This window comes from Alligator mississippiensis, chromosome 2 (assembly GCF_030867095.1).
Source record: "Alligator mississippiensis isolate rAllMis1 chromosome 2, rAllMis1, whole genome shotgun sequence".
NCBI lineage: Eukaryota > Metazoa > Chordata > Crocodylia > Alligatoridae > Alligator > Alligator mississippiensis.
The window spans coordinates 230,862,849-230,887,194 of NC_081825.1; the positions used below are offsets into that span (position 1 = coordinate 230,862,849).

At 45.6% G+C, this 24,346-nt stretch overlaps 2 protein-coding genes across 3 annotated transcripts in view; one reads left to right on the top strand and one right to left on the bottom strand.

The window, feature by feature from the left end:
• The window catches only part of PLEKHH1 (pleckstrin homology, MyTH4 and FERM domain containing H1), a 78,826-nt gene that overhangs the window by 23,871 nt on the left and 30,609 nt on the right, over positions 1 to 24,346 (bottom strand). For both annotated transcript variants that reach the window (XM_006266446.4, XM_019476736.2), the window contains exons 6-15: positions 22,412 to 22,493; positions 17,431 to 18,428; positions 12,529 to 12,607; positions 11,531 to 11,622; positions 10,267 to 10,417; positions 9,104 to 9,243; positions 7,662 to 7,772; positions 5,060 to 5,146; positions 3,044 to 3,205; positions 1,804 to 1,884 (exon numbers count right to left, since the gene is read on the bottom strand). In XM_006266446.4, coding sequence (XP_006266508.1) covers positions 1,804 to 1,884; positions 3,044 to 3,205; positions 5,060 to 5,146; positions 7,662 to 7,772; positions 9,104 to 9,243; positions 10,267 to 10,417; positions 11,531 to 11,622; positions 12,529 to 12,607; positions 17,431 to 18,428; positions 22,412 to 22,493 — 1,983 coding nt within the window. The remainder of the gene's footprint in view (positions 1 to 1,803; positions 1,885 to 3,043; positions 3,206 to 5,059; positions 5,147 to 7,661; positions 7,773 to 9,103; positions 9,244 to 10,266; positions 10,418 to 11,530; positions 11,623 to 12,528; positions 12,608 to 17,430; positions 18,429 to 22,411; positions 22,494 to 24,346) is intronic.
• The window catches only part of TMEM229B (transmembrane protein 229B), a 154,417-nt gene continuing 135,212 nt past the window's right edge, over positions 5,142 to 24,346 (top strand). Inside the window, exons 1-3 of the mRNA XM_019476739.2 lie at positions 5,142 to 5,229; positions 5,308 to 5,472; positions 5,567 to 5,719. The gene's annotated coding sequence lies outside the window, so the exon portion shown is untranslated. The remainder of the gene's footprint in view (positions 5,230 to 5,307; positions 5,473 to 5,566; positions 5,720 to 24,346) is intronic.

Genomic DNA, 24,346 nt, shown 5'->3' on the forward strand with positions numbered 1-24,346 from the left:
CATCATGTGAGTCCCCATGGGGCAGGGACAGCTGGGGGTTCCCCTCTGGCAGGGCTAGGGGGGCAGGGGGCTGTGGGTCAGGAGTGAGGGGCACAAGCAGAGCCAGGGGGCTGTGGGTTGTGAGTGAGGGGCACCAGCAGGGCTGGGGGAGCTCTGGGTCAGGAATGAGGAGCAACAGCATGGGCAGGGGCAGGGCACCAGCATATCAGGGTTGCTGAGCACCACAAAGCAGCAGGGGGACAGCTGCAGCTGGATCTGCATCCTGATGAGTGAAGGGGGCAGGAGGAGCTCTGATTTTCCATGATAAACCCCCCACAGAATCAAACACCAAAATATGTAGGTATTTAGAATTTCTTTTATTATAATGATTGAGGCACTGGTAGGCTTCCAAATTGCTTTAAAATTGTAAATATATCAATAAGACATTGTGTTCAACTGATACATATGTATCATGTATGTATGTATGTATCAGTTGAACACAATGTCTTATTGAGATATATATAGTGGTGTTTCATTTTAATCACAGAAAAACATGCGTTTTGAGTTTTTTAAATCAGAGAATTTGTGTGTGGGGGGCGGGGGGGTGGTTATCAGGGAATTCACAATTTTTAAACAGAGAAAACCAGGATCCCTGCTTGTAAAGTAAGGCCCTCATTCTGCTACTGTTATCATTATTATTATTATTTGTATTGTGATAGACCCCAAAGGCCCCACTCAGTAATCAAGACTCCACTGTATTGATTAGAAAACGATTTTCCTCTTCCCATAGTTTTGCTATTGTTGTCTGTTTATATTGTGCTAGGTGCTGTACAAACACAGGAACACATAGACCATGGACAGATGTTACCTTTGTGCTGAAAGCAAAGCCTTTCTGCTGGCACAAAAAAGAGAACATGCAGATATTCAATAACTGGCTCTTTGAAAGGAATTTCTACCTCTTCTGACCAGGAAGATCTCTCCCCTCCTTTACTAACTAGAACAGCTGTTTGCTTCTCTCAGGTGTTGATGACATTCAGTATCCCATAGTCCTCTGCTCTCCCTCCCTCCAAGAGGGCTCCCTGATACCTTCCTCAGGGCAAGCTCCCCTGTGGGGACCCTGCTATGGAAAATGCCACCTCTAGCCAGGCAGTCAGCTGATTCTCCTGGGGATGGAACCCTCTTAGAGCTCCAGGAGGGTTTCTGCTGCAGGAAAGTGGCCCTTCCCTCCCTGATCGGTGGGATACGGGGGCATGCTTCAAGGCCTGAAACCCTCCTGGGTTGTCCGGCAGCTGCTGCCTCGTGACATCCTGCACCCTTCCCTGGCAATGGGCTCCCTTAAGCCAGAGATGAGCCAAAAAGCAGCCCTCCAATGCCCCTGGCTAGAGAGCTTGCCTGTGTAGCTCTCCAGCAGAGGGGATAGAACACATGCATGTTCCAACTCCCAAACTGTTTTTCTAGTGCTAAGAATATCACCGAAATCCTTAGTGATGAATGCCTGTTCATGGCCATTGTCCCTGCCCCCAAAAGTTTAGATCAAAAAAGATACAGGACAGAGTGAAAAAAAGATACAGACAGAGCAATCCTGGAGACAACAGGCAAAGACCATGTTGGTTATGTATTCTCTTGGTATTTTTAAATATATCTCAAATGTGTTTGTTGTATTTATATTACAAAAAAGAGACCTTTTTGTAGAGTTGGGGGTGCCAGGTAGGATAGATGTGCAGAGGAGAAAGAGAAATTTTGGAGTACAGAGGAGTTGTAGCAAAGAGAAAGTATAAGAAAGGGGAAAGGAGGCAGCCCACTCACAGAAGGAAGGTAAAGTACCTTGTCCTCATGATTTCGATAGTAGTAAAAGGTTTTCCCAATCAGTGCACACCAAACCAGCTTAGAGTGACCATGCTTCACCTACAGGAAGGACAAAAGGATGAAAGATTTTCACTTGAGAATTGGCACTACTGTGGTAGAATTTATACTTTTCTTTTAGACCTCATTGGACATCTGAACATGTCATTCATTCTGAGCTAATGTGAACTCTCTCATTGTCTCAGCTAAGAAGCATTTTCAAAAGCACTTAAGTTCCTAAGCATTAGATACTTTTGATAATGGGACTTGGACACTATTGAAAATTTTATCCACAATGACCTATTTTTATCATGTTTTGAAATGTAGTAATCAAAACACATGAATAAAAGGCTTTAGATAATAAAAAGGGATTCAGTAGATTAAAGGGTTTTCTAGGCTAGCATTCCTTCCTATTACAGAGGAACAGACTAGTGAAAACTGTAGTCTGCTGTACAACATAACTCGCACAGCCCAGATTTACAGCGCAACTATCAGCACAAACACCACAAATATAGGAGATCTCTACAGTGTGCTAAGGGAAGAGCTGGGCAGCTTTCAGTGAAATAGCTGAACAAACCAGAGACCCAGACAGTCTTTAGCCATGTCTCAGATGTTGGCCAGAGTTGGTTGAGGGATCCCTATAATGTGTCTTTGTTGAGAGATGCTAATCTATGGACAGGGGAAAATTCCTACCTGATCCTTGGTGCCGATCATTTTTTGTCCACAAGCATGAGAATCCATAGTCTCTACTGTTATGTACTGTAGTAATGTATTGCAGATGTTATAAGAATAATCATTCAATACCTATTGAAACCTTGTAAAGCTATTTCTTGAACAGTCTTCAGTAGTACACTTTTCAGGTTAATCATCTGACATTAAAAAAGCACTTTCTTGGTTTAGAATGTTTTGCGTTTCTGTTTTACTTGCAAAGTGCCTTGAGATCTATTAAAGAAAAGCTCCAAATAAGAGCTAGGTGTGCATTGCTATTGGACAGGGCCAGTATTTCCCTAATAACTTTCTCTATCCTGTTTTCATTGTATATAATGATTATATCTCATTTGCCAGCACCTTTGACATTTGGAATTCAACTCTGCCTTTCTACAAGCTCCAGCTTTCTAGGGAACCTACAGCACCCTCTTCATGCTGGTATTCAACATACAGGCTCAGAGGGATGTGCTCTGGCAGGCCACTGCTCACTGATTGAGACCACACTTGTTCTTACCTTGGTGAGCCAACCTTTCACAATGGGTTTAGCGTCACTATGAGGGGCAGCAGCAGAGCTGGCCACTTGCACTGTAAGGATGCTCTGCAGGACTCGGATCCATTCCTCCAAGATGTTGGGAGAGTCTGCTGTTAGGAAGTACGTTCTCTTTTCAGTGACGAGCTAGAAGGAAAAGAGTGAAGAATGTCACAGTCTGTCCCCTTGTGATCTTGCCTTCAGTTGTTGAAGTCATATGATTCCATGTCTTTCTGGTAATGATAGAGGTGCTAAGTTTTGTGTCCTGGTCAAATTCAAACTCAAATAGCTGGAGCAAAGAGTTACCCATATTTACCCGAATCTAAGATGACCTTGAATTTAAGATGACCCCCTCCTCCATAAATAGATTCTATACATGGAAAGTGTATACATTTGTTATAATTTTCCATGTATATAATCTAAATATTGGACAGCTGTCTTGAGTTCACGCCCTCCCCCACTACTGCAGGCAGTGGGAGGACAGGTGATAAGGAGGGCAATAATGGGTAGGTGATAAAGGGACAGATGGCAGGGGAGGCAATAAGGAGGCAGGCAGTGGCAGGAGGCAGGTGTTAGGGGACAGGCAGTGTGGAGGTGGTGGGGAAGGCATGCAGTTTTCCCCCTGCTGCTTGTCCTTCCCTCCCACTTATCCCCTTTTGTGCCTACCTCCTGTCATAACCCAATGATTTTTAGTGCCTCGGCACAGTGGAATTTTCCCGCCACATTGGAACTTCTTTGCACGGTGGAATTTTCTGCTGCAGAGAGAAAACCCCGGTGCAAAAAAGTTCCCACCATTTGTATGTAAATTCGCACCCCATTATTGGCTGATTCTAAATTATTCCTACTTAACGACTAGTAATTGGCTCGCTAGCCGTATAAAAATCCGCACGACTTCCGCCCAAGTCGGAGAACTTTGAGCACGCTGCAGAGTGACTTTAAAGAATTCCTGACTCGTGGCTGAGCGAATCAGTAGCCTGATCAACTACCGATTTTTCCTCCCCGTCGCCGAGTGCTTATCCCCGACGTACCCTTTCCCTGCATGCCCGGTTCGTCTGTGGACTCACTGGCTCGGTTTCTTGCCAGTTGAAGCAACTTGTTGCAACTACGCAAGCAGCCTTCACAGCCTGCGTCGCGGCCACCAGTGGCGTAAGTAAAACTATTTTTGCAACCAATACGCTGTCTCGCCTCTCCATCCACCAGCCCGCCTGAAGTTCACTTAATTAATCAGCGTTTCCCTCGGTCGGCTCTACCCAGCCGAGACACCTCCCACAGCCTCAGGCCCCTGCCCTGCCCTGCTTCCCCCACCCCCTCTCCTTCCCCTCTCCACACTGCTTCTGCTCCCCACAGCCTTGGGTCCCTGTCTTCCCTTCCCCCTTGTTTCCCACCCCTCAAAGTCTCTATCCCCTGCCTCTCTCTCCGCAGGCCCCCCCCCCCACTTACCTTTGCTATGGTGCAAGCAGGCACCATTCCCACTGTAGCCCAGGGCATTGAGCACAGCTCCAGCCTAGCCTTGTAGTAGTGGTGCATAGCTGGCATCGTTGCTACAGGGCAGGGGTAGGGGCTGGGCTCTGTGCTGCAGCAAAGACAGAGCTTGCTGGCACTGGAGCAAAGACAAGGGGGAATGGAGGGGAGGAGGATTGGGGAGGAAGAAGTGTGCGGGGGAGGGAGAGGCAAGGACTGGGTGGGGCGGGAGCTCAAGGTTGCAGGGGCGGAGTGGCAGGGGGTACAGAGGCAGCAACGGGCAGGTGGCACCTGTGACTCCGGCCCTGAACCAGGGTTGAGGCCAAAACTGGAGCCACAGCAGCTGCCTTCTCCCCCTCTCCCCATCCCATCCACATCGTACTTGATTGTAAGATGAGGGGCTTTTGCCCATATGTTAAGTGGGGGAAAAAATATTGTCTTTTAATCAAGTAAATATAGTACCTTTCTGCAACTCCCATTTTCTTTCCCACCCAGATGTTGATTATGTGCTTAAATGTTAAGCCAAAAGGCAATAATTACCTGGAATGTCTGGGAACCTTCACCCCGAACAATCTGGCAGGAAGAATTCAGCTCAACCTGACCCTGAGGTTTGCGGATAACATCACTCTGTGAAGAAAAAAGGCAACATTAGTATTAGATTCTCCAGCCAGATGGCAGCATGGAGTATGAAAAACCATATCTGAATGCAGGTGAGGCAACACGATTGCCATATTATGTACAGAGTAAGAGATGCTCCTTTCAGGCTAATGACAACATAACTCCCACAGCCCAGATTTACAACGCAACTATCAGCACAAACACCACAAATAAAGGAGATCTCTACAGCGTGCTAATGGAAGAGCTGGGCAGCTTTCAGTGAAATAGCTGAACAACAATATACTTAGAAGTGACATGAATACGGTTGAATCGAATACAGGGATACAGATGCACAGGTGACTACAGACCCCTTTATATAATATGCTTCTCCAGCACACACTATAGTGAATTTGCTAAAAAGTGTCTATAACAACCCCTTTGGTTTTTCAGCCTCAGAACTTCAACGTTTGGAAGAATGACATTTTTCATTCATCATGCATGGTCTTTAGTCAAAAAATGAAATAGTAGGAATGGGCTCCAAGCAGGTATCCTTCAGCAAATGGAAAACCAAGCCATGTCCAGCCCATAGAAAACTAACTAACGGTAGGTAAAATGTGACATATCAATTAGAAATTCCAAGAGCAATTTATAGAGAAAGTAGTCAAAAACATAAAAACAGGTAACAAGAGTTTATTTTTTATCAGAAGCAAAGAGCTTGTGAGAAAACTGATAGGTCTGCTAAAGAGAAAAATGGAGGTGAAAGACACTGGAAAAAAAAATACATGATTTTTTCCACAGAGGACATTTGGGAGAAACCTATTCCACCCACCTTTTCTTTTCACATATTAAAGATGAAACACTCTCAGTGTCTGAGTGGTCAAAAGAAATAGCTTTGGAACAGTGATAAATTAAAGAGAGACACTCTGTCTTGAAAATTAAAGAAATTAATTCACCAGATACAGACAGGATTTGTCCAAAAGTTGGAAAAGTGGCTGAAATATTAATTTACGTAAAATTATTAAACACTTTTTCGATTGTAGAACATTTTCCAATATCATATTTTCTGTAAAAGGAGAAGCATTTTTTTAACTATTTTATCTTAAACTTTGTTCAAACAATAGTTTCTCCTTTGTCCTTTTTATCTTAACCTTTATTCAAACAATAGCTTCTCCTTTGTCCTCTGTTTTGTCAAGATGTTTAATGTGCACCAAATGTCAGAAAAGAAAACAAAATGTTAGGATGCACAAGTAATGTAATGGAAAAGAAAACTAAAGGTATTATAATAGTATTACAAAAATCAGTGGTATGTCCTCCCTTGGAATACTGTGTTTAGTTTCGGTCACTCTGTCTTGAAAATGGCGTAACAGAAACATGCATGTGTGGTGATAGGGTAAATTCACAAAAATAACTAGGGGCTGGGGCAGACTTTCATGTAAAGGGAGATTGAAGGGACCAAGGCTGTTTAGTTTAGTTTAGAAGAAGAGGAAACATGATAGAAATAATGAACAAATAATGAACAATATTAGTTGAATGCTCTTATTGTCATGGTGTAAGAAAAAAGGTTATCAAATGAAATTGAAAAGCAAAAACCAATACAAGGAAATCAGTCCTTTTTTATACTGTGTACAGTTAATTTTTGGAACTCACTGTAAATATCAAAAGCTGAAGGTATTTTTTAGGGTAAGGTATCCAGGTTGTAGCTGTATTGGTCTAGAGGAAAAGGCAATCAGGACTTACTAGAGATGATATCTTTTATTAGACCAACACGATTTTTGCAAAAAAAAAATTAATTGCAAGCTTTCAGGCACAAACACCCTTCATCAGGCATTGGAGGAAAAGATTGTCAAAGTTCTCCTGGGTAGAAATGATATAATCTCTACTCTGAGTCCTGATTGCCTTTTAAATTGGGTAAAGTACACCTAAAAACCAGTCATGCTGGTGGGAGTTTGGAAGAAATGTCCAGTATGGGCAGATTACTGCATAACTGGCCACAGTGGGGTTTCTTGTCCATCCTACCCTTAGAGCTAGAACACTAGCTGGGATGGTCAGTTAGCCTGATCTGGCAACTCCTGTATTCTAAGCAAGTTAGATGAAGAAGAATATTTGATGAAATTTTAATTGGTTCAGAGTTAGCACTTACAAGTGCTAACAGAGTAAGCACTTACAAGTGGGGATATTGAACTGAGAACAAGAAATCTATAGCGTATATATCACACTATCCTTTACATTAATGATCATGTACTAATAGGTTGGAAAATGCTAGTTTTATTTCAGAAACAATATGTGACCATGTGATTAAAGACCATATCACAATGCTTATTCAGAAAATAGTCTGCAAGCAACCTGAATTTTCTCTTTTCTTGAACTTCGAGTGCTTTATCTACTGTTTTTTGTTTGCTTGTTTGTTTACATTTATGTTACAACGATCACTGCTGGGATAAAATAGGGTTTTGCCTTTTGTGATCTCTGTGAAATGAACCACTCAGTCCTGAACTGGTTCCTAGTGAATTCTTGCTTCACAAAAACTGATGTAAATGTGACTCACCGGAGACTTGTAGTACATGATTTGTCCATTTCTCAGGACAAACCACCTCCTCTTCCATGTCTTTACCCGGCTGCCCATTTTCAACAAATAGCCCGACTTTTCCATGGGCTCCTAAAAGAGAGAGAACGTGGATTATCCTGGGTTTGCTCAGAGTACAATTGTAAAGGAAGTGTCCAAGCCAGTGCAGCCATCCATCAGATCTCCAGCATCCACCATCATCTCTCTGGCTGTTGCTACCAGCGGTCAGGACCCACCTCACTACATGGCTGTGAAAATCTGCTACTGCCCGTGCATGTGTGACTAGCCTAGTGAACTAGTAAGCTAGTGAAACAGGCACCTGATGGCAGGGCTGGTTTTGCCCTTAGAGCTTGTCTGAACCCTTGGGAATTATTTTTTCCCCACAATGTGATTGGCACTTTTCAGGTTTAGCTGCAGGCTGGCACTAGGAGGTCTCAAGCCCCCTGTGTGCCTGGTTTCTTACTTTCAAGAGCATTGTGTAAAAAGGATGAAGGGTTAGATGAGTACTGGGTGTGTTGGAGAACAGTGATAGATTCTACAAGCATTATGCTCTCCTCTGGCCTTCTACCTAACACAGGCTGTAGACTCTGATCAAGCAGTTAGCCTATAACTTATGGCTGAGCTGAGACAGGAGTTCAAACAAGATCTTCCTCATGCCTTTGGGATCTGTGCTCCACTTTTTCCTTACCCTTATGACCAGGCAGAAATAATTTAGTGGTTGAACAGCCACATTCTCATTGATGTAGGAGCACTTTTTACCTTTTACGTATCGATGTAGCTTGCTGTAGTTATGTTGTACAGTATTAAGTCCACTATAGTTAAGACAAGATATATCACGCTTTGTACCTATAGATTGCTTTTCATTTGGAGATCTCAAGCTCTTTACCGAGACATTCATTTGTTATTAATCCCATTTGACAGGGGATTGGGATAAGGGAACTGAGAAGTTAAGTAACTTGACCAATGTTATGCACTGAGTCAGTGGCAGAGTTGGGAACATATGCAAACTTGGTTGCTCTAATCATTAGACCAAAATGCACCCCCCCTCCCCCACTGCCCAGGTTTCCAAATTAAACACATATTGTTTCCTTGCAACTGGGTACAGGCATGACCTTCATCTCAAAAACTGAACAGGCAGGAGAGTTATGAGGGTAAGCAAATATCATATTGATGGCAGTAGGGTCCAGAGGCATTAGATTCCGAATGCTCAGCACTGGGGAGCTGTTTTTGGATACTATGGGGTTTTCACCTTCCTCAAACATCAGGCAATGGGTGCTGCCAAAGACTAGCTGGACCATCAGCCTGAGCTGGCATGGCAGATCTCATATTCCATAATATTGAAAGTACCATGGTTTTGCCACTGCCTTTCAAGGGCCAATGCTGTGTTCACATCCCAGTCTGTATGTTGAGATGACACAACTCACATTGCAGATCCCACCATCAGCAGAATAGGAAGATGTCCGCTGCAGTTTGTGCTCTGGCTCTGAATAGTCACCATCCAGGGAGTAAGCATCTGGGGGAATGGCATAGTCACTCTCTGAGCTCAGTGAGGACATGGAGACACCTGTGGGGAATACAGGAAACAATAGGAATTTTGTGTGGTCAGAGGAGAGAGAGAGAGAGAGATCTGTAACTTGCACCTGAAACCCCACCACACATTTCTCTGGGAGCAGTAGAGATGGGAAGGAATTCCAACTCACAGTAGAGGCTGCTTAGGGACACCCCTAGTGCATTGAACCCATGGCTGTATAAACCCAGTCAAGAAATGCACCATCTGAACCACACATATGAAGTTTCACTTAGAGACTTCAGTTGTAAAATCAGAAGTTTACCCCTCAAGGAATAGGAGAACCACCATCATCTGTTACCAGTAGAAAAGCTTTACTTTCTATACCCCTGCAGCCATTAGCCATCATGCTGAGATAAGTTGCTCAATACCTCATACCAGCAGGCAATGTAAAATTGTATACAATAACATTCAATTTTTTTTATCTTTATGAGCACCTTGCACTTTAGAGCCAATCTAATCTTCCTAAAAATCAGTTCTCATTCTCAGGTGTTTTGCCAGGTTTATTTATACTGAGTAGGATACAACTTACCTGATGTTTTCAAAGACAAGAAATTACTGCACAGCTTAAGTGCCGTTTGGTTTCTGGTGAAGGATTTACTAGCTTGTGGCAGAACTAACAGGAGCCAACAGCAGCTTGGTTGATATGAGCTGGCTTTAGCTTGCCTAACAGAAAAACTCACTGTGGCCCAAGAGATAGGGATGCTTTTTTGACTTGTAATGAATTAAGCTCATGATTCCAAGGATCTACATATAAATGCAGTAATCAAAAAGGGTGATCCCAAAACTGATCCTGCATCAGACATTTGCCACAGACTATAAACTGCCTTAGAAGACTCTGCTGTGACTGACAGCTCATATTTGCTTGCTCTCAGCCAGCATTCTGGGAGGTTTCCCAGACATCAGGAATGGGAGGGCCTGGAAGCTCTATGTCCAGCCTTGATCACTGTATAAAGATTTACCTTGTCTCACTTCTAGCATCAGGATTCTGACTATTCCCTAGGAATGCCCCCGTCTTACCTCGTTTCACTGCACGAGGGCTGCCTGGCATGCTGGCTTTCCTGTTCTCAGACCCAGCATTGGACGTCCTGAAGCTGGCATGGGAGCCGCAGTCATCATCAGAGCCTGAGGACTCATCTAAGAAAGGAACGTTGCTAATCTGGGTAGCTTTCTGGAAAACAAGCCCCTGAGGTCAGAATGTGAGGAAGGAGGATCTTTCCAGTGTAGTCACATGCTACAATATGTAAGGAGATAGCATGAACAAAGCAGTCCAGTCTCATCCCTTTGAGTTACGTGGGCCCCATTGCACCACACAATTGCTCCAATATTCTCAACTCTCATTTTCTATTCTCCCTCCTCCAGTGGCATAACTGAGGAGGAAACCAGGGCAGCAGCCCTGGGTACCACCTTTTGCCACACTGGCAGCTGACCACCCTGCCACAGTCAGCATAATAGCAGCTGGCACAGCCCCTGTGTGACAGAGGTTTTCTGGGTGTGGGGCTGCATTGCTATGCCTTTGCCCTCCTCCCTTTAGATCCTTCTGCATAATTCTCTTCTATGTCCCATCTCCCTGGGGTTCCCCAGGTTCTACTCTCCTTGGCCTTCACCAGCCCAATCTTTCTTCTTGGGCTAACAAGAAACATCTATTTCATTGCCTAGGTTTCATCCCCATCACATCCACTAAGTAGTGTTCTCCTGGACCTCTCCAAGCTCAACCATCCCCATCATCCTAGAGCTTCCTCAGAGCATGTTGGAGATCCTTGGACCAGAACATGCACAAAAGTCCCATCCTCCCTGTGCAGAGCCAGTAAAGAAATGCTTATTGGTCAGGCAGGGGATGGAGTTTTACTGTACTCTGTGTCTGGGAGGCAATGCAGCTTGAGCTGGAGCCAAGCTGTGCCTAACAGTAAGCGGGGAAAAGGGAGTGGGGGCAGGCAGAAGCTGCAGAGGGCAAGCAGAAGGAGACAGGAGGCTTCTGGGGGTCTGACTCTGGCCCTGACCCAGGGTAAGGGTCAGAGTCACAGCAGCCACCTGACACTTGCCTTTGTATCCAAATCTAAGATGAGGGACTTCCCCACTGTGCTGACTGGGTGGGGAAACCTCATTTCTTATTTGAATAAATATGGTACTATGACATATACTAATCCTCTGCAGCCTGATGGTCTCCAGGTCTTCCTGGCATTCTCACACCATATTGCTTTCCTCAGATTTGTCCCATGCTGCTGCCAAGGTGGCACTTGTCATATTATTTCATATTCAGGGAGGAGGTGAAGTAAATCCTTACCCCCTTCAGTGTGGTATAGACTGGCACCGTGATGTTTCTATAAATGAGGCAGATGAATGGCCCAGAAGCTGAATGCGATGTAAAACTTGAATCTGGGGAATTCAAAAGGAGAGAGAGAGCATGAATAATAGACACTTGTGAGAAGCAGCAGGTTCTAATGGGGTATATATCTAAGAAGGTATGCATTTGGCAATGGGGAAATCTTAATGAGAATGAACTGATGAGAAGGGGAGTCCTCTGGGATTTGCAGAGATTCTAGGGTGGGTCACTAATGTAGAATATATTAGTAGTAGAATTCTATTAACTGCAGAATACAGTTATATGAGGCAGCTGCAGGGCTTCCCTTGGTCAGACAGTGGAACATGCCATCTGCTCCTCCTGCTTTTCTCCCATTCTGATGGAAGCAAGGCAGCGTGAGCCACTCAAAGGCAATATCTTTAGCATTCTGGTGGGAAAATGCATGATGAACCACAACTTAACTAGGCTAGGATGTGGATATTTGGCCATCTTATACATTAACCAACCAAGAAGAACTGGACAAAGAGCTTGCTTTTGATCTCTTCAATTGCTGTCACAGCATAGGTTCCGTTCACCTAGGTTCAAGTATATGTCGAGGCTAGCCAAAGCAGCATGCTCAAGGATATCAGTGTCAGAGGACCTTGATGGATTTGGACCTTGATAATTCATTTCTTTAACAGGCCTTCCCTACCTTCATTTTAGAGGGGTTCATGCCTGTGCCACCAGAGCAGATCACAAGCATGCAGATGGCAGGATGGGTATGCAAAAGTAGTGTCCTTTCACAGATGTGGAAGGAGAAAAGGGAGTGAATTCTCTGCAGATGGTAGGGGTCAAAAGAAAAGGCCATACATGGGCCCTAGTATCTCCCTCTGCATCCTGTCTGACAGGCAAGTAAAGAAAAGAACCTGAACAACCAGAGGTTAAGGTCTTGAAGCTTCTACCTAAGCCCCCTCTCAGGATGGATTTAGTCATGAACTTACTGCAGCTGGGAGAGTCACACCCAAAAGCCACTTCAGACAGCCTCATGCCAGACTTGGCCACTGCATAGATCCGGCTCTCCTGGAATAACATCAACACACAGGGCAACGGTAAAATAAAATGCCAGGCAATAAACATTACACTGTAAATCAATTGGACTGCTTTCACTTGCTTATATTTAATGGTTTTCCTGGTCATTCTGTCCCAAATGGAAGTACTGTTCATGCAGGGAGAAACACTGGGTAAGAAGGAAAGGATCTCTAAGGAAAAATGGTGCATCCCACTGCATGGTGGTTTCTAATGGCAGGTTAGCCAGTCCATCTTCCTTATCACTGCTTCAGTGTACAGAGTCACATTTGCAAACTGAGACACTGGCACTCAATCATCCATTTACTTTTAAAATCATTTTGAACTACTGGCTTTGTTGCTATGAACAATCCATTAAAAAGTATCAAGAAAGGTCTGTAAATAATAACTATATAGAATTGGCATGTGTGAAGAATTCCCATTTTCCGACGAGGGAATGGAAGCAATGGCTGGAATTGTCTGAATAAGCTTCAGCCTGACTTAAAATAACATATGGCCTTTTATCTTCAAGGATCTCTTGAGTGTTTCAAAAATGTCATGCAAATTCCGTGGAAAAAATGTGGCACTAATGCAACAGAACATTGACAAATCAACCAGTTAGTGTGCAAATGCAAAGTTAAGGTTGGTGGATAATCATCATTCTTATCATGCTTATTCTTTAAAATACACTCTCTCAACATAATTACATTAACATTGTGAGTGTGAAAAGAAGCACTCAACGTTAAATGCCATAATTAACATTATCTTTTACTACGTTCTCATACTTTATTTTTCTGTAGAACCCCAGCCTCATTTGGTGCCCAGAATAGAGAGTACTCAGTTAATAGGCATCTAATCAAAATTTTGTTTTCACTTCGTTGCTTATTGTGACCCCAGGCCTTATTTAAATGCACGCAATTCAAACCCAGCTCAGAAAACAGAATAATTAACCCCCTCAGGGGCTCTTATATGTTGCTCATCATTAAGTTATCTGACTGCTTCACAAGTATTAATTCATAATTACAACATTAATTCATAGTCACAAAACCCTATGGATGGATAAATGGATAAAATTATGCCTGTTTTACAATTGAGGCACTGAGGAGTTACACTAAAAAATGTTCACCAATATTGGGTTTGTGATCTAAGTTGCATAGGTCCTACTTCTTTTTTTTTTTTCAAATCATTTAATATTCTATAACACCAGTAGTAAGGCAGGGTGACTAGGACAGCAGCCCCAGGTGATGACTTAGTGGAGAGGGCCACAGAAATATAGTAATCACTACTCACTTGGGAGCTGCTGCCCCAGTTGCTGAGCTCTCCTGTTATGCCTCTGTGGACATGTCTACACATGCAATGAATGTGAATGAATAAACTCCGGTGCTTATTGTACTGGAGTTTATTGCTTTTAGGCATGCCATTTGAATGTGTGCTCGGGAGCAATAAGCTCCAAAGTTTATTCATGTGTGGCACATCTAGCTGGGGCTGCTCCCCCCAGCTCAACGTGCTGCAGAGGGGCTGGCTGGGGCACAAGGGTGCTTTAGCATGGGGCTAGCTGGCAGGCAGCCCCCATGCTGAAGCACCATCATGCTTCGGGCAGCTGGGGCAACGTCTACACGTGCACTGCTGCAGAATTCGTTTACTGTGGCCTAATAGGGCTAATTAGTTAACTGCACAGTAAACGTCTCTTATAGACACGCTCTGTGTAACACTATCTGTTCAAAGCACAGATCCCACTGACTTCAAATGTGAGGGTTCAGCACTCCTTTAAATCAGACCCAAGTGTCTCAGGCAAGGGATGCAGAATACAAAGAAAATGGAATGAATGCCTACCTGTGAAATGCTTGGTTTATGTGGTTTTACTAGCATCACACAGAACGCTAGGACAGAGATAAAAATGTCACTTCCCAATTGTTTGAATCAAACGAGGGCGGGAGGGTGGGAGTTGAAATATTAAAATGTTTTAACCATTTTAGCAGATGGTTTGTTTTCTTTGTTTTCTCTCTGCAAACTTTAAAGTTCTTACCTTTGCAGCTTTAATAAGGCTAGTCCAATAGCGTTTTTTGCATGTTATTTTCTAGATTTTTTTTAAGCAAACCAACCCCCTCCCTGAAATTCCTTTATGTGACTTCATATGGACACCCATTTGGTTTGCTGACAGAGTTGGAACCTTAAGTCCACCGCATGTATCCCAGCCATTTGAAATAATGAACAGCTGGCAGTAATGGTAGTAGGCTATTATCCTCCATGGAAGCTAAGCAATAGAAAGAGACAAAACACATGGTAGATCTGCACCACAGCATGTAGGTCTGATTGTAGCATATTCTAGAATGCCTGTGCTAGTTTAATTTAGTTAATTCTAATATAATAAAAGCCTTAGTCTGTCTGTCTATCTGTCCATAACACTTTGGGTCAACTGCGCATGCGCTGCTGAGAGGGTGTGTGCTGATTGGCTGTGATGGCCCAGAGCCTTACAGACAAAGGGAGTGAGGGAGCCATGGCCCCACCCTGCCCTCCTCAAAAGACAGCAGGGAGGGGGAGGTGGTGAGGAAGAGGGGAGGGAGGAAGGGGTGGGGGGGGCGCTCACTCTCCCCTGCTGCCGCTGCCACCCAGCCCTGACAACAGCTGGCAGAGAGGAGGAGGCAGTGGGGGAGGGGGGGATGTTGCGTGCTGCTGGGTGTCATCGGCTGCCACTGCATGCAAACTCCCCTGCCCCACCCGTTCCTGGGAGCTGGCAGTGGCATGGGGTGGGGGGGTGCACAGGGTGGGGGTGGCACATGGGGCCAGAGACAGAGTGGCAGCACTGCAGGGCATTGGGTGGCGGTGCTCCGTCCTCCCCCCACATCTTTCATGATGGGCAATTTGCTAGTAAGTGTAATAATAGCACTGAGGATGCAGCTGTAAGAACTTTAGTACATACTAGCAACAAAAGTACAAACCCTTCAGAGACTCCTGGTTATGTATTCTGGTTGCTAGCACATGCTGTGTCTTCACTGCTATGCTAACTAGGCTAACCTAATGCAGATATGCTAGCACATGCTGTTTTCATTTGTCTATGTATACATGCCTGTCACAGAGCACTGAGGTGCCCTGCTCCCATAGAGGGGAAAACTGCTAGGGAAGGAGCCCTAGCAGTGACTAAGGAGCACAGCTGTGGGTTGCCGGGGCAACCAGGGAAGGTCAGCTGACCAGAAGGGGCAGGGCTTGACCCTTATAAAGCCCAGGAGCAGAGGTCTGAGGCAGTTCCCTGCCAGCAGTCAGAGAGACAGGAGCTCCCTAAGCCGGGGTGCAGGAAGAAGCCTGACTGCAGGTACAGTGTATGGCAGCTCTAAGATGCTTGAGCAATGTTGTTTTAGCCAGGCGGCTTCAATTTATGTTACAGCCCAGGGGCTTCTGTTTTGTTGTTGGTTAGACCGGTGGTTTGGGTGAGGCTATAAGGCGATGGAGGAGGCCTCATAGGGGACTCACAGTGGAGTGTGAGGACCCCAGCGCCAGCGGGCGCAGCACACGAGGTGCATAGACCCCAGCTCCAGAGAGGGGCGTTTGAGAGGCCCGAGTCGGGCACGGCAAGCCCCAGAGAGGGGAGCGCATTAGTGAGAAGCCCAAGTTGGGCACGGCGAGCCCCAGAGAGGGGAACGCATTAGTGAGAAGCCCAAGTTGGGCACGGCGAGCCCCAGAGAGGGGAGCGCATTAGTGAGAAGCCCAAGTTGGGCACGGCGAGCCCCAGAAAAGGGGGGCAGCATTTTTAGGAGCCCAAGTGTGGGCATGGAGAGCCCCAGAAAGGGGGTCACCTTATTGAGAAGCCCAAGTGTGGGCACGGAGAGCCCCAAAAAGGGGGCTGCATTATTGAGAAGCACGGAGAGCCCCAGATAGGGGGCAGCTTTACTGGGAAGCCCAAGGGTGGGCACGGAACGCCCCAGAAAGGGGGCCACCTTATTGAGAAGCCCAAGTGTGGGCACGGAGAGCCCCAAAAAGGGGGCCGCATTATTAAGAAGCCCAAGTTGGGCACGGAGAGCCCCAGAAAGGGGGCTGCATTATTGAGAAGCACGGAGAGCCCCAGATAGGGGGCAGCTTTACTGGGAAGCCCAAGGGTGGGCACGGAACGCCCCAGAAAGGGGGCCACCTTATTGAGAAGCCCAAGTGTGGGCACGGAGAGCCCCAAAAAGGGGGCCGCATTATTAAGAAGCCCAAGTTGGGCACGGTGAGCCCCAGAAAGGGGGCTGCATTATTGAGAAGCACGGAGAGCCCCAGATAGGGGGCAGCTTTACTGGGAAGCCCAAGGGTGGGCACGAAAAGCCCCAGGAGGGGGCAGCATTGTAGGTAAGGCCCCAGAAAAGAGGGCACAGAGCAAGAGGGGGCCGGAGGGAGCCCTAGCACCAGAGGGAGCATGCAGTAAAGGAAGGAAGGCCCAGGGAGAACAGAAAGGGGCCGAACAGCGAGAGAACTGAGACAACAGCGATTCCCATCGGCAAGGTGTGGACTGCGGTGTAGGGGAGGAAACGGAGCCACAGATAGTGCCCCCTAGTGGTGGGGCAGTATAAGGGCAGCCTCCCGCTAATTAATACTAATTAATTAATTGAGAACAAGGCGTGGCAGGCGAGTAGGCGGGCGGTTGCCCTAGAGACAGGTGTGTAGGCCACATTAAGGGCGGCCCAGAGTGCCGACCTGTCACAATGCCCCTAAGCTTTGGTGGCTTTCATAGGTTCTGACTGATGGCAGGTGAATACTGGTCTCCAATCCAGGTTCTAGAAGGGACTGTACCTAAGGAACAGGGACCCTTCTGGCTTGTTTTAGCCCTGTCCCAAGTCATCAATGGCAGTGTCCCCTTCATGTCTTACCCATGATGGGAATCTGTGCAGTGGTGGAGTGGGAGGTTTGCATCCTGGATCTAGTACTAGATTTTCAGGACTTTCAGCTTTTTTTTGTCCTGAACCAGGAGGCTGCTTGCTCCCATCACTCTTTCCAATCTTTTCTCCCACTGGACACCCTTCTATCTCCATCTTCTCTGGCAGCTCAGCATCAATGTCTGTCTCTTCCACTTCTACATGGCAAAGTGATGAGTCTGTTATGGGCTGGAAGGTGCTGATCTCTATGCTTATCGTACGATGGAAGCGATTAGCCCCTGGTTGGGGCTGGCTGTAATGTCTCTTGGCCAGTTGGATACTGTCTCTTGGATTGCTGGGAGTCCGTATTTTTGGGAGAGTCATACTACTAACTAGGCAACCATCCCTCCCCAGAAGGCTTGGCTGTGTAGGACCGATGGATGATGGCAAATCCAGTGTTGGCTCTGCAGCCAAGAGACAGCCTTCAGGGGCACCCAGTATCTCTCCTGAAGATGAGGAGTCCAGCCTGTGGGAGCGAAACTTGTCACTTAGCTCATCTGAGGGGTTGTCCAGCTGTGCTCCCATCTGATTTAATATGTTAACAGGGCCCTCCAGGGATGACTGCAAAGTCAGGGCTTCATGGACCCTTGTGGTCTCATTGGGTGGGTCCAGGAGTGTGGCACCAGGGTACTCTGAACTGGCGTCAGAATTTACAGCAGGGAATCTCTCCTGGTCTACAGAGGGCTTCCAGTTTGGGTCCGGGATGAGCTTCAGCATGTTCTGGGAAAGCACCAGCTTATCAGCTTCATCTTCAATGTCAGCTTCATCCACAAAGACTATATTTGCTGTAGAAGGAATACTTCTGGCAGGCACACCCTGACACAGCTGCTTGATACCCTGCCCAAGCAGCATGGAGTTCTGGTCTGGCTTTTCCAGCAAAGGTGACAGTGATGCTCTGGTCACCAAAGGGTTGCAGCTCCAAAGAGATTCAGTGGGAGGGATAGTTGTCAGATCTGCAAAAGGAGGAGGGGAAAAATGGTTAAAACATTTTAATATTTCAACTCCTACCCTCTTTAATCCAAATCATCGCTCGTATCAGTTGTTAGGGCAGTGTTCACGTCACTTGTATTTCAGTAGGAGCCATACTGCAGGAGACCCATTGCCCATCTGTAACAGAGTGCCTTCTCTTAAAGTGGCCAGCATTCAACAGATTAAAGGCAAGGGAAAAGCACTGATATGTGCATGACTGGGAAGTAACACTATATTAGAGAAGAGATAATGAGCCAGAGCTTCAGGTGATGTGCATCATCATAACCCTATTTACTTCATTCAGCTATAGTGAATTGAAACAGCAGAAAATCCGTCTTAGTTTTCTCCTGTCCTCAGCTCAGTGATGGGTGGATGCCAAGCAGAATGAAAACTGAGAGCTTTTATGACTACTGAACCAGGTGAAAAGGTCACTGTCTTTCACATACAATGTCCAACGCCACTTAAAAAGTTTCCATGCCATTTTCCCCATGTCACAGCTTGTGGCAATAGGTTTCACAAGCTAAATGTATGTTTTGTTCCCAAAAATGTCCTCCTTTGTCTTGATAGTGATGCCGTAGCTGTGATCGTCCAAAAATTATATGAGAGTCAAGGATTTCTAACTCTACTAACTCAATTTCTTACTTCCAACTATAATACACAATTGGTCCAATAAAAGAGATTACCTGAAGAAATCCTTGCCTCTCACACTTCTTTGTTTTTTCTTTTTCATTTTTATCTGTTGTATTAGAAAATTGAATAAACAGGAGTGCCTGACTGGCCTTCCCTATACTTATGCTCTGTTACCTCTTACTTTTTTTTTGGTTTCCACACTGACTGTAGACAACCTGAGTCCTACAGATTCCTTTCAATGGGGGTCCTGAGATCTGGAGAAGTAAGGCTAAACCCTGCTGAATTGGCAGGAGAGCTGTACCTGGACCGCCTCCTGCTTCCACTACATCAGGAGAACCCTGGGAGAGGCACTGAGGAGGCCTCTACCCATTGTGGGCACATCTAGGTTGTGTTCCCCAGGGCTCTCCAGCAGTCACCAACCCTACCTCTTCCCTCAGGGAGATGTGGGATGCGTTTTAGACTCTGAAGGGGAGCTGTGAGTTGGTTGAACAATAATACCTTGTGTTTATAGTGTGTTTGGCCAAATGAATAATCCAAAAAATGCTTTTCAAAGGTAAGGAAATGGAAACGATGTGCCCCAAGGTAACATAATGAGTCACTGCTGGAAATGGACCTTTCTGCTTCAGTTTTCCAGTACTAATCTCAGGCCGTTAGACCACAGCAAATACTAATGGCAGTACCAGCATTAACTTTTTATGGGGTGCATCTATATGTACAATAAATTTGAAGTAGGCTTACTGTGTAGTAAGTCTATGGGGGAGTACATCTACATGGTGGCAGATTGCTCCCTGCCCCTGGGAGCTGCCTGCAAGCAACTCCCCAGGACAGGGAGCAATCTCCCAGCCTCAGCTCTGATCATGGAGTCAGGGCTGAGAGCTCTCTGCTGCCGAGGCAGGGGGACATTGTCCCAGCCTGGGGTTAGCCAACATATCCTGCCCCAGGGGCAGGGAGCAATTCCCCACCCCCAGTTCCAATCATGGAGTGAGGAGCTCCCCACTGCCAGGGCGAGGGGATATTGTCGCAGCCTAGGCTTTGCCATCAGATCCTGCCCTGGCAGCAGACAGCTCCCAAGGGCAGGGAGCAATCTTCCACCCCCTGTTGTGATCACAGAGCCAGCATCTCCCTGCTGCCAGGGTAGGGGGACATTATCCCAGCCTGGGCTCTGCCACTGGAGCCTGCCCTGGCAGCAGGCAGCTCCCAGGGGCAGGGAGCAATTGCTGGTAGCAAATTAACCTCAGAGCAGACCAATTTACTGCACAGTAAGCATCTGCACATGTAGACAGTGAAGCTTACTGTGCAGTAAATTGGTCTGCTGCACAATAAAGTGTCTCATGTAGATGTGTCCATGGTCTACCTGTGGAGTGGCCTCAAAGAACCACTAGGTTTCTACCCTCATTCTTCCCCTATCTGGAGACCTGGTTTCCACAGTGCATCCATGCCAGAGTCTCTGCGAGGCTTGAAAGGAGGTGGACCAGTGAAACCAGTGCTCCAGGAGCCTTGCAGACCAGGTCTACTAGGGTTGTATCTTTTCAATCAGTGATGACCAAAGAGATTATCTACCCCCTTTTCATTTTAGCCTTGTCTTGCACAGATACCCCATCCTACCTTGACATGTTTCATATTGTGTGTAAAATCTGCAACAGGATGGGAAATTACATGGATCAGTTCAGGATTTCTAGCCATTTTTAAACAGTGTCTTCCACTTAAAAGAACCAGACTCCAAGATGCCATAGAAACTCTTTGGGAATATGAATAATCACGCATCATAACACATCATTGATAATGCTCATTCTGTTGCCAGTAGGGCTGACAAAGAGGTCAATACCAATTGAAGAAGCATAATGATGGAAGGAAGGAGAAGCAGCGGCTGTATTGTGAAGAGAATAAAACCTGCTTTTCTGTGATATTAGAAAGGCAGCTGAAGAAAACAGGAAGGAACAAAGACTATCCAGGTTTGACCCTCTTCTCACAAGGATTTGATTGTGAGACCAACATAGTCCTATCTGATAATCTCCGCATAACAAATTCCAGTGTTTCCAAAATGGGGAATCAGTGTAACTATGTAATAAGGTCACTTATTTTAAATATTACTGGTATGTTGGCAGCTCCCTAGGCAGGATGGGTGATGGCAGCAGAGGAAGCTGTTAATACCAGCATGGCTGGCCCCTCTCTGTTGGGGCCTCTGAATTTAGCGAGACTGTGTAGTTCAATGGGGGGTGGGTGGGCAGTGCTAAGCTGTTTACTATTCAGTGGGTTGGGATCCAGAGAACACTTAATACCAGATTATTAACGCAGCTTACCAGCCATTCTCTCCCTGTAAACAGTCAGAGCCAGAAAGGATGAGAAAAAAGCTTGCTCGCAAAGCATTGGATTGGAAATATACTGGGATTTGGAGGGAACTTTGCACTGTTCCATTGTGGTAGAGGGGTGGGAGCAGAGGCATGAAAGATGCCAAAATGAGAGCTTAGTAGGAGAGAAATGGCCCCTGCCTGCTCAGATCAAGTCCCAGTCATTGCTTGGGTTACTAGCCTCAACTGAGCTCATTTAAAAAAAAATTGGACAAGAGAGGATTTCTTCCTTTTTAAAAAAAGAGTAAATCATGTTCTGAAAAAAAAAGATGTTAGACTCTCAACACTGGGGAACAAAGTCCTGCATTTCACTACAGAAAAACGACAACAAAGGTACAGGCAGCACAATCTTCTTCTACCTAATCTGCTAATATGCCTCAGTCCTGTGCCAGAGGGATCTAATTTTATAAAAGCAAGAAAGAGTTCAGTCTCCCTTGGCTCGTCCTGTTCTTGTCTTCTTTCTTGCTATGACTGCCAACAGCAAGTCAAAATAGTTCCATTTTTGAGAGCGGCTTTTAAAGGATGGGTCTACCTTCTTCCTGGGAAGGAAGTGTAATGACATCCATCAAGCAATTGATCTAGTAGCACTGAAGTGATTGGAGGTTTTGCCACTGACTGCAGTTAAGACTCTTGACACCTTGAGTCCACTGGCTGCATAAGTTTGGAGGCAGTAACAAATTTCTAACTCAGAGGCTTGGAGCTAAGTCTCTACTGCCCAATCAAGAACATCTTTACAACACCACCATTTGGTCTTTCTCTAGAGTCTTCTCTCCAGTTGATTTCACAAACATTAATTTAATAAAGCCTAATAGCAGCCCTTTGAGGGCTTTGTTATTCCCATGTTAAAATGGACAAACTGAGGAACAGGGCTATTATTCTAGTTGCCTAATGCCACACTTAATCTGTGGCAGCCAAAAACTGAACCCAAGATTCTTGATTTCCACTCCTCTGCTGGTTACTAGGCTACAGTCCCAGGTGAACACATTTACCTTGCAATGTGTCCTGAAGGGCTTCAATTTGCTCCGACAGCTGCTGATTACAGTCTCTCAGATGGTAATTTTCTAGCTCAAGCTATGAAACAACAGCGATAATAAAAACAGAAAAATAATTTGAAACGTTTTCCTCTTCACTCAGGCTGCATTTAGAACTCTGCCTGCAATAACATCTAAAGACCAGAATAAGAAAAAGCACAGACTAATTTAACTTTAAGTCCAGAAGCCTCTCCCCACTGCAGCTACTACTGTCTGGAAAAGCCCTCCTGCACTTCACCACCTATTCTCAAATATCCTGCTAAAGCATCTCTCTTACCCTCCATAACATTCCCTTTCCGGAAGCGGAAAGGGATCTTGGAGTCCCAGTGGACTCCAAGATGAATATGAGCCGGCAGTGTGACGAAGCCATCAGAAAAGCCAATGGCACTTTATCGTGCATCAGCAGATGCATGACGAATAGATCCAAAGAGGTGATGCTTCCCCTCTATCGGGCGCTGGTCAGACCGCAGTTGGAGTACCGCGTGCAATTCTGGGCGCTGCACTTCAAGAGGGATGCGGATAACCTGGAGAGGGTCCAGAGAAGGGCCACTCGTATGGTTAAGGGCTTGCAGGCCAAGCCCTACGGGGAGAGACTAGAGAACCTGGACCTTTTCAGCCTCCGCAAAAGAAGGTTGAGAGGTGACCTTGTGGCTGCCTATAAGTTCATCACGGGGGAACAGAAGGGAATTGGTGAGGTTTTATTCACCAAGGCGCCCCCGGGGGTTACAAGAAATAATGGCCACAAGCTAGCAGAGAGCAGATTTAGATTGGACATTAGGAAGAACTTCTTTACAGTTAGAGTGGCCAAGGTCTGGAACGGGCTCCCAAGGGAGGTGGTGCTCTCCCCTACCCTGGGGGTCTTCAAAAGGAGGTTGGATATGCATCTAACTGGGGTCATCTAGACCCAGCACTCTTTCCTGCTTATGCAGGGGGTCGGACTCGATGATCTATTGAGGTCCCTTCCGACCCTAGCATCTATGAATCTATGAAACAGCCTCTTAATATCTCTTCCCTCTTATTTTTTATAATTTATCACTGACATTTTAGGAAAAGAGTCTAAAAGAGACAGCTTGGGAGTGGCTGCTTTCCTTCACCCTTTGTGCCTTGTAACACATCCCCTTGTAGCATGATAGGCTAAGGAGAAAGACAAAAATTGCTTCACTCAAATCTATTCCTGAGAGGGGGAAGTAGAATAACATAGTGAATTATTGAAGCACTCCTAAAGAGTCTCACCCAAATGCATGGGAGGCACAAAGAGACCTTTTGCTTTATCTTTAGGTGCAACAACTCCCTTCCTAGAATAAACATGCTCAAGGCATGGACAGAGATAACAGTTATATTAGAATTAAATTAGAAAGTTATAAGCAGTTTTGATATAACTGTTATATCTTCTCTTGTAAGTGGAGTGAAACTATTGAAGCTTTAACACTATTTCTTTCAAGGTTGAGGTTACAGCAATTTAACTCACTTATACCACTATAGAAGTTGGGCAATGTTAAATTGTAACAGCTAATGAACACTGCTGAGCAGCAAGTTCCCTTCCCCTTTAATAATGGTTCAAAATTATTCTGAGATAAAGGTGAAGGACAGATATGACAGAATGCCACGGTGGAGGAAAACAATAATGTTCGGAGTTGGAGCAATAGGTAAAGAAGCTGGGCCCTTTTGGAAAATTGCCCCGTTGGAAAAAATGCTAGGCACAGCATTTGGGGAGCTGAAGGAAAAGGAGTGAAACATTTTCGTGCCTTCTAGTGGGAGAACGGTTTTTGTCAGAGACTGGATCTTGGAGCCTAAGATCCTGTCATGACAACTTAGCATTAATTTACTGAGGTAGACAGAGTCACTAATAATATAAACAGAACTGTTACATCTGTATGCTCCTGTGGTGATGTA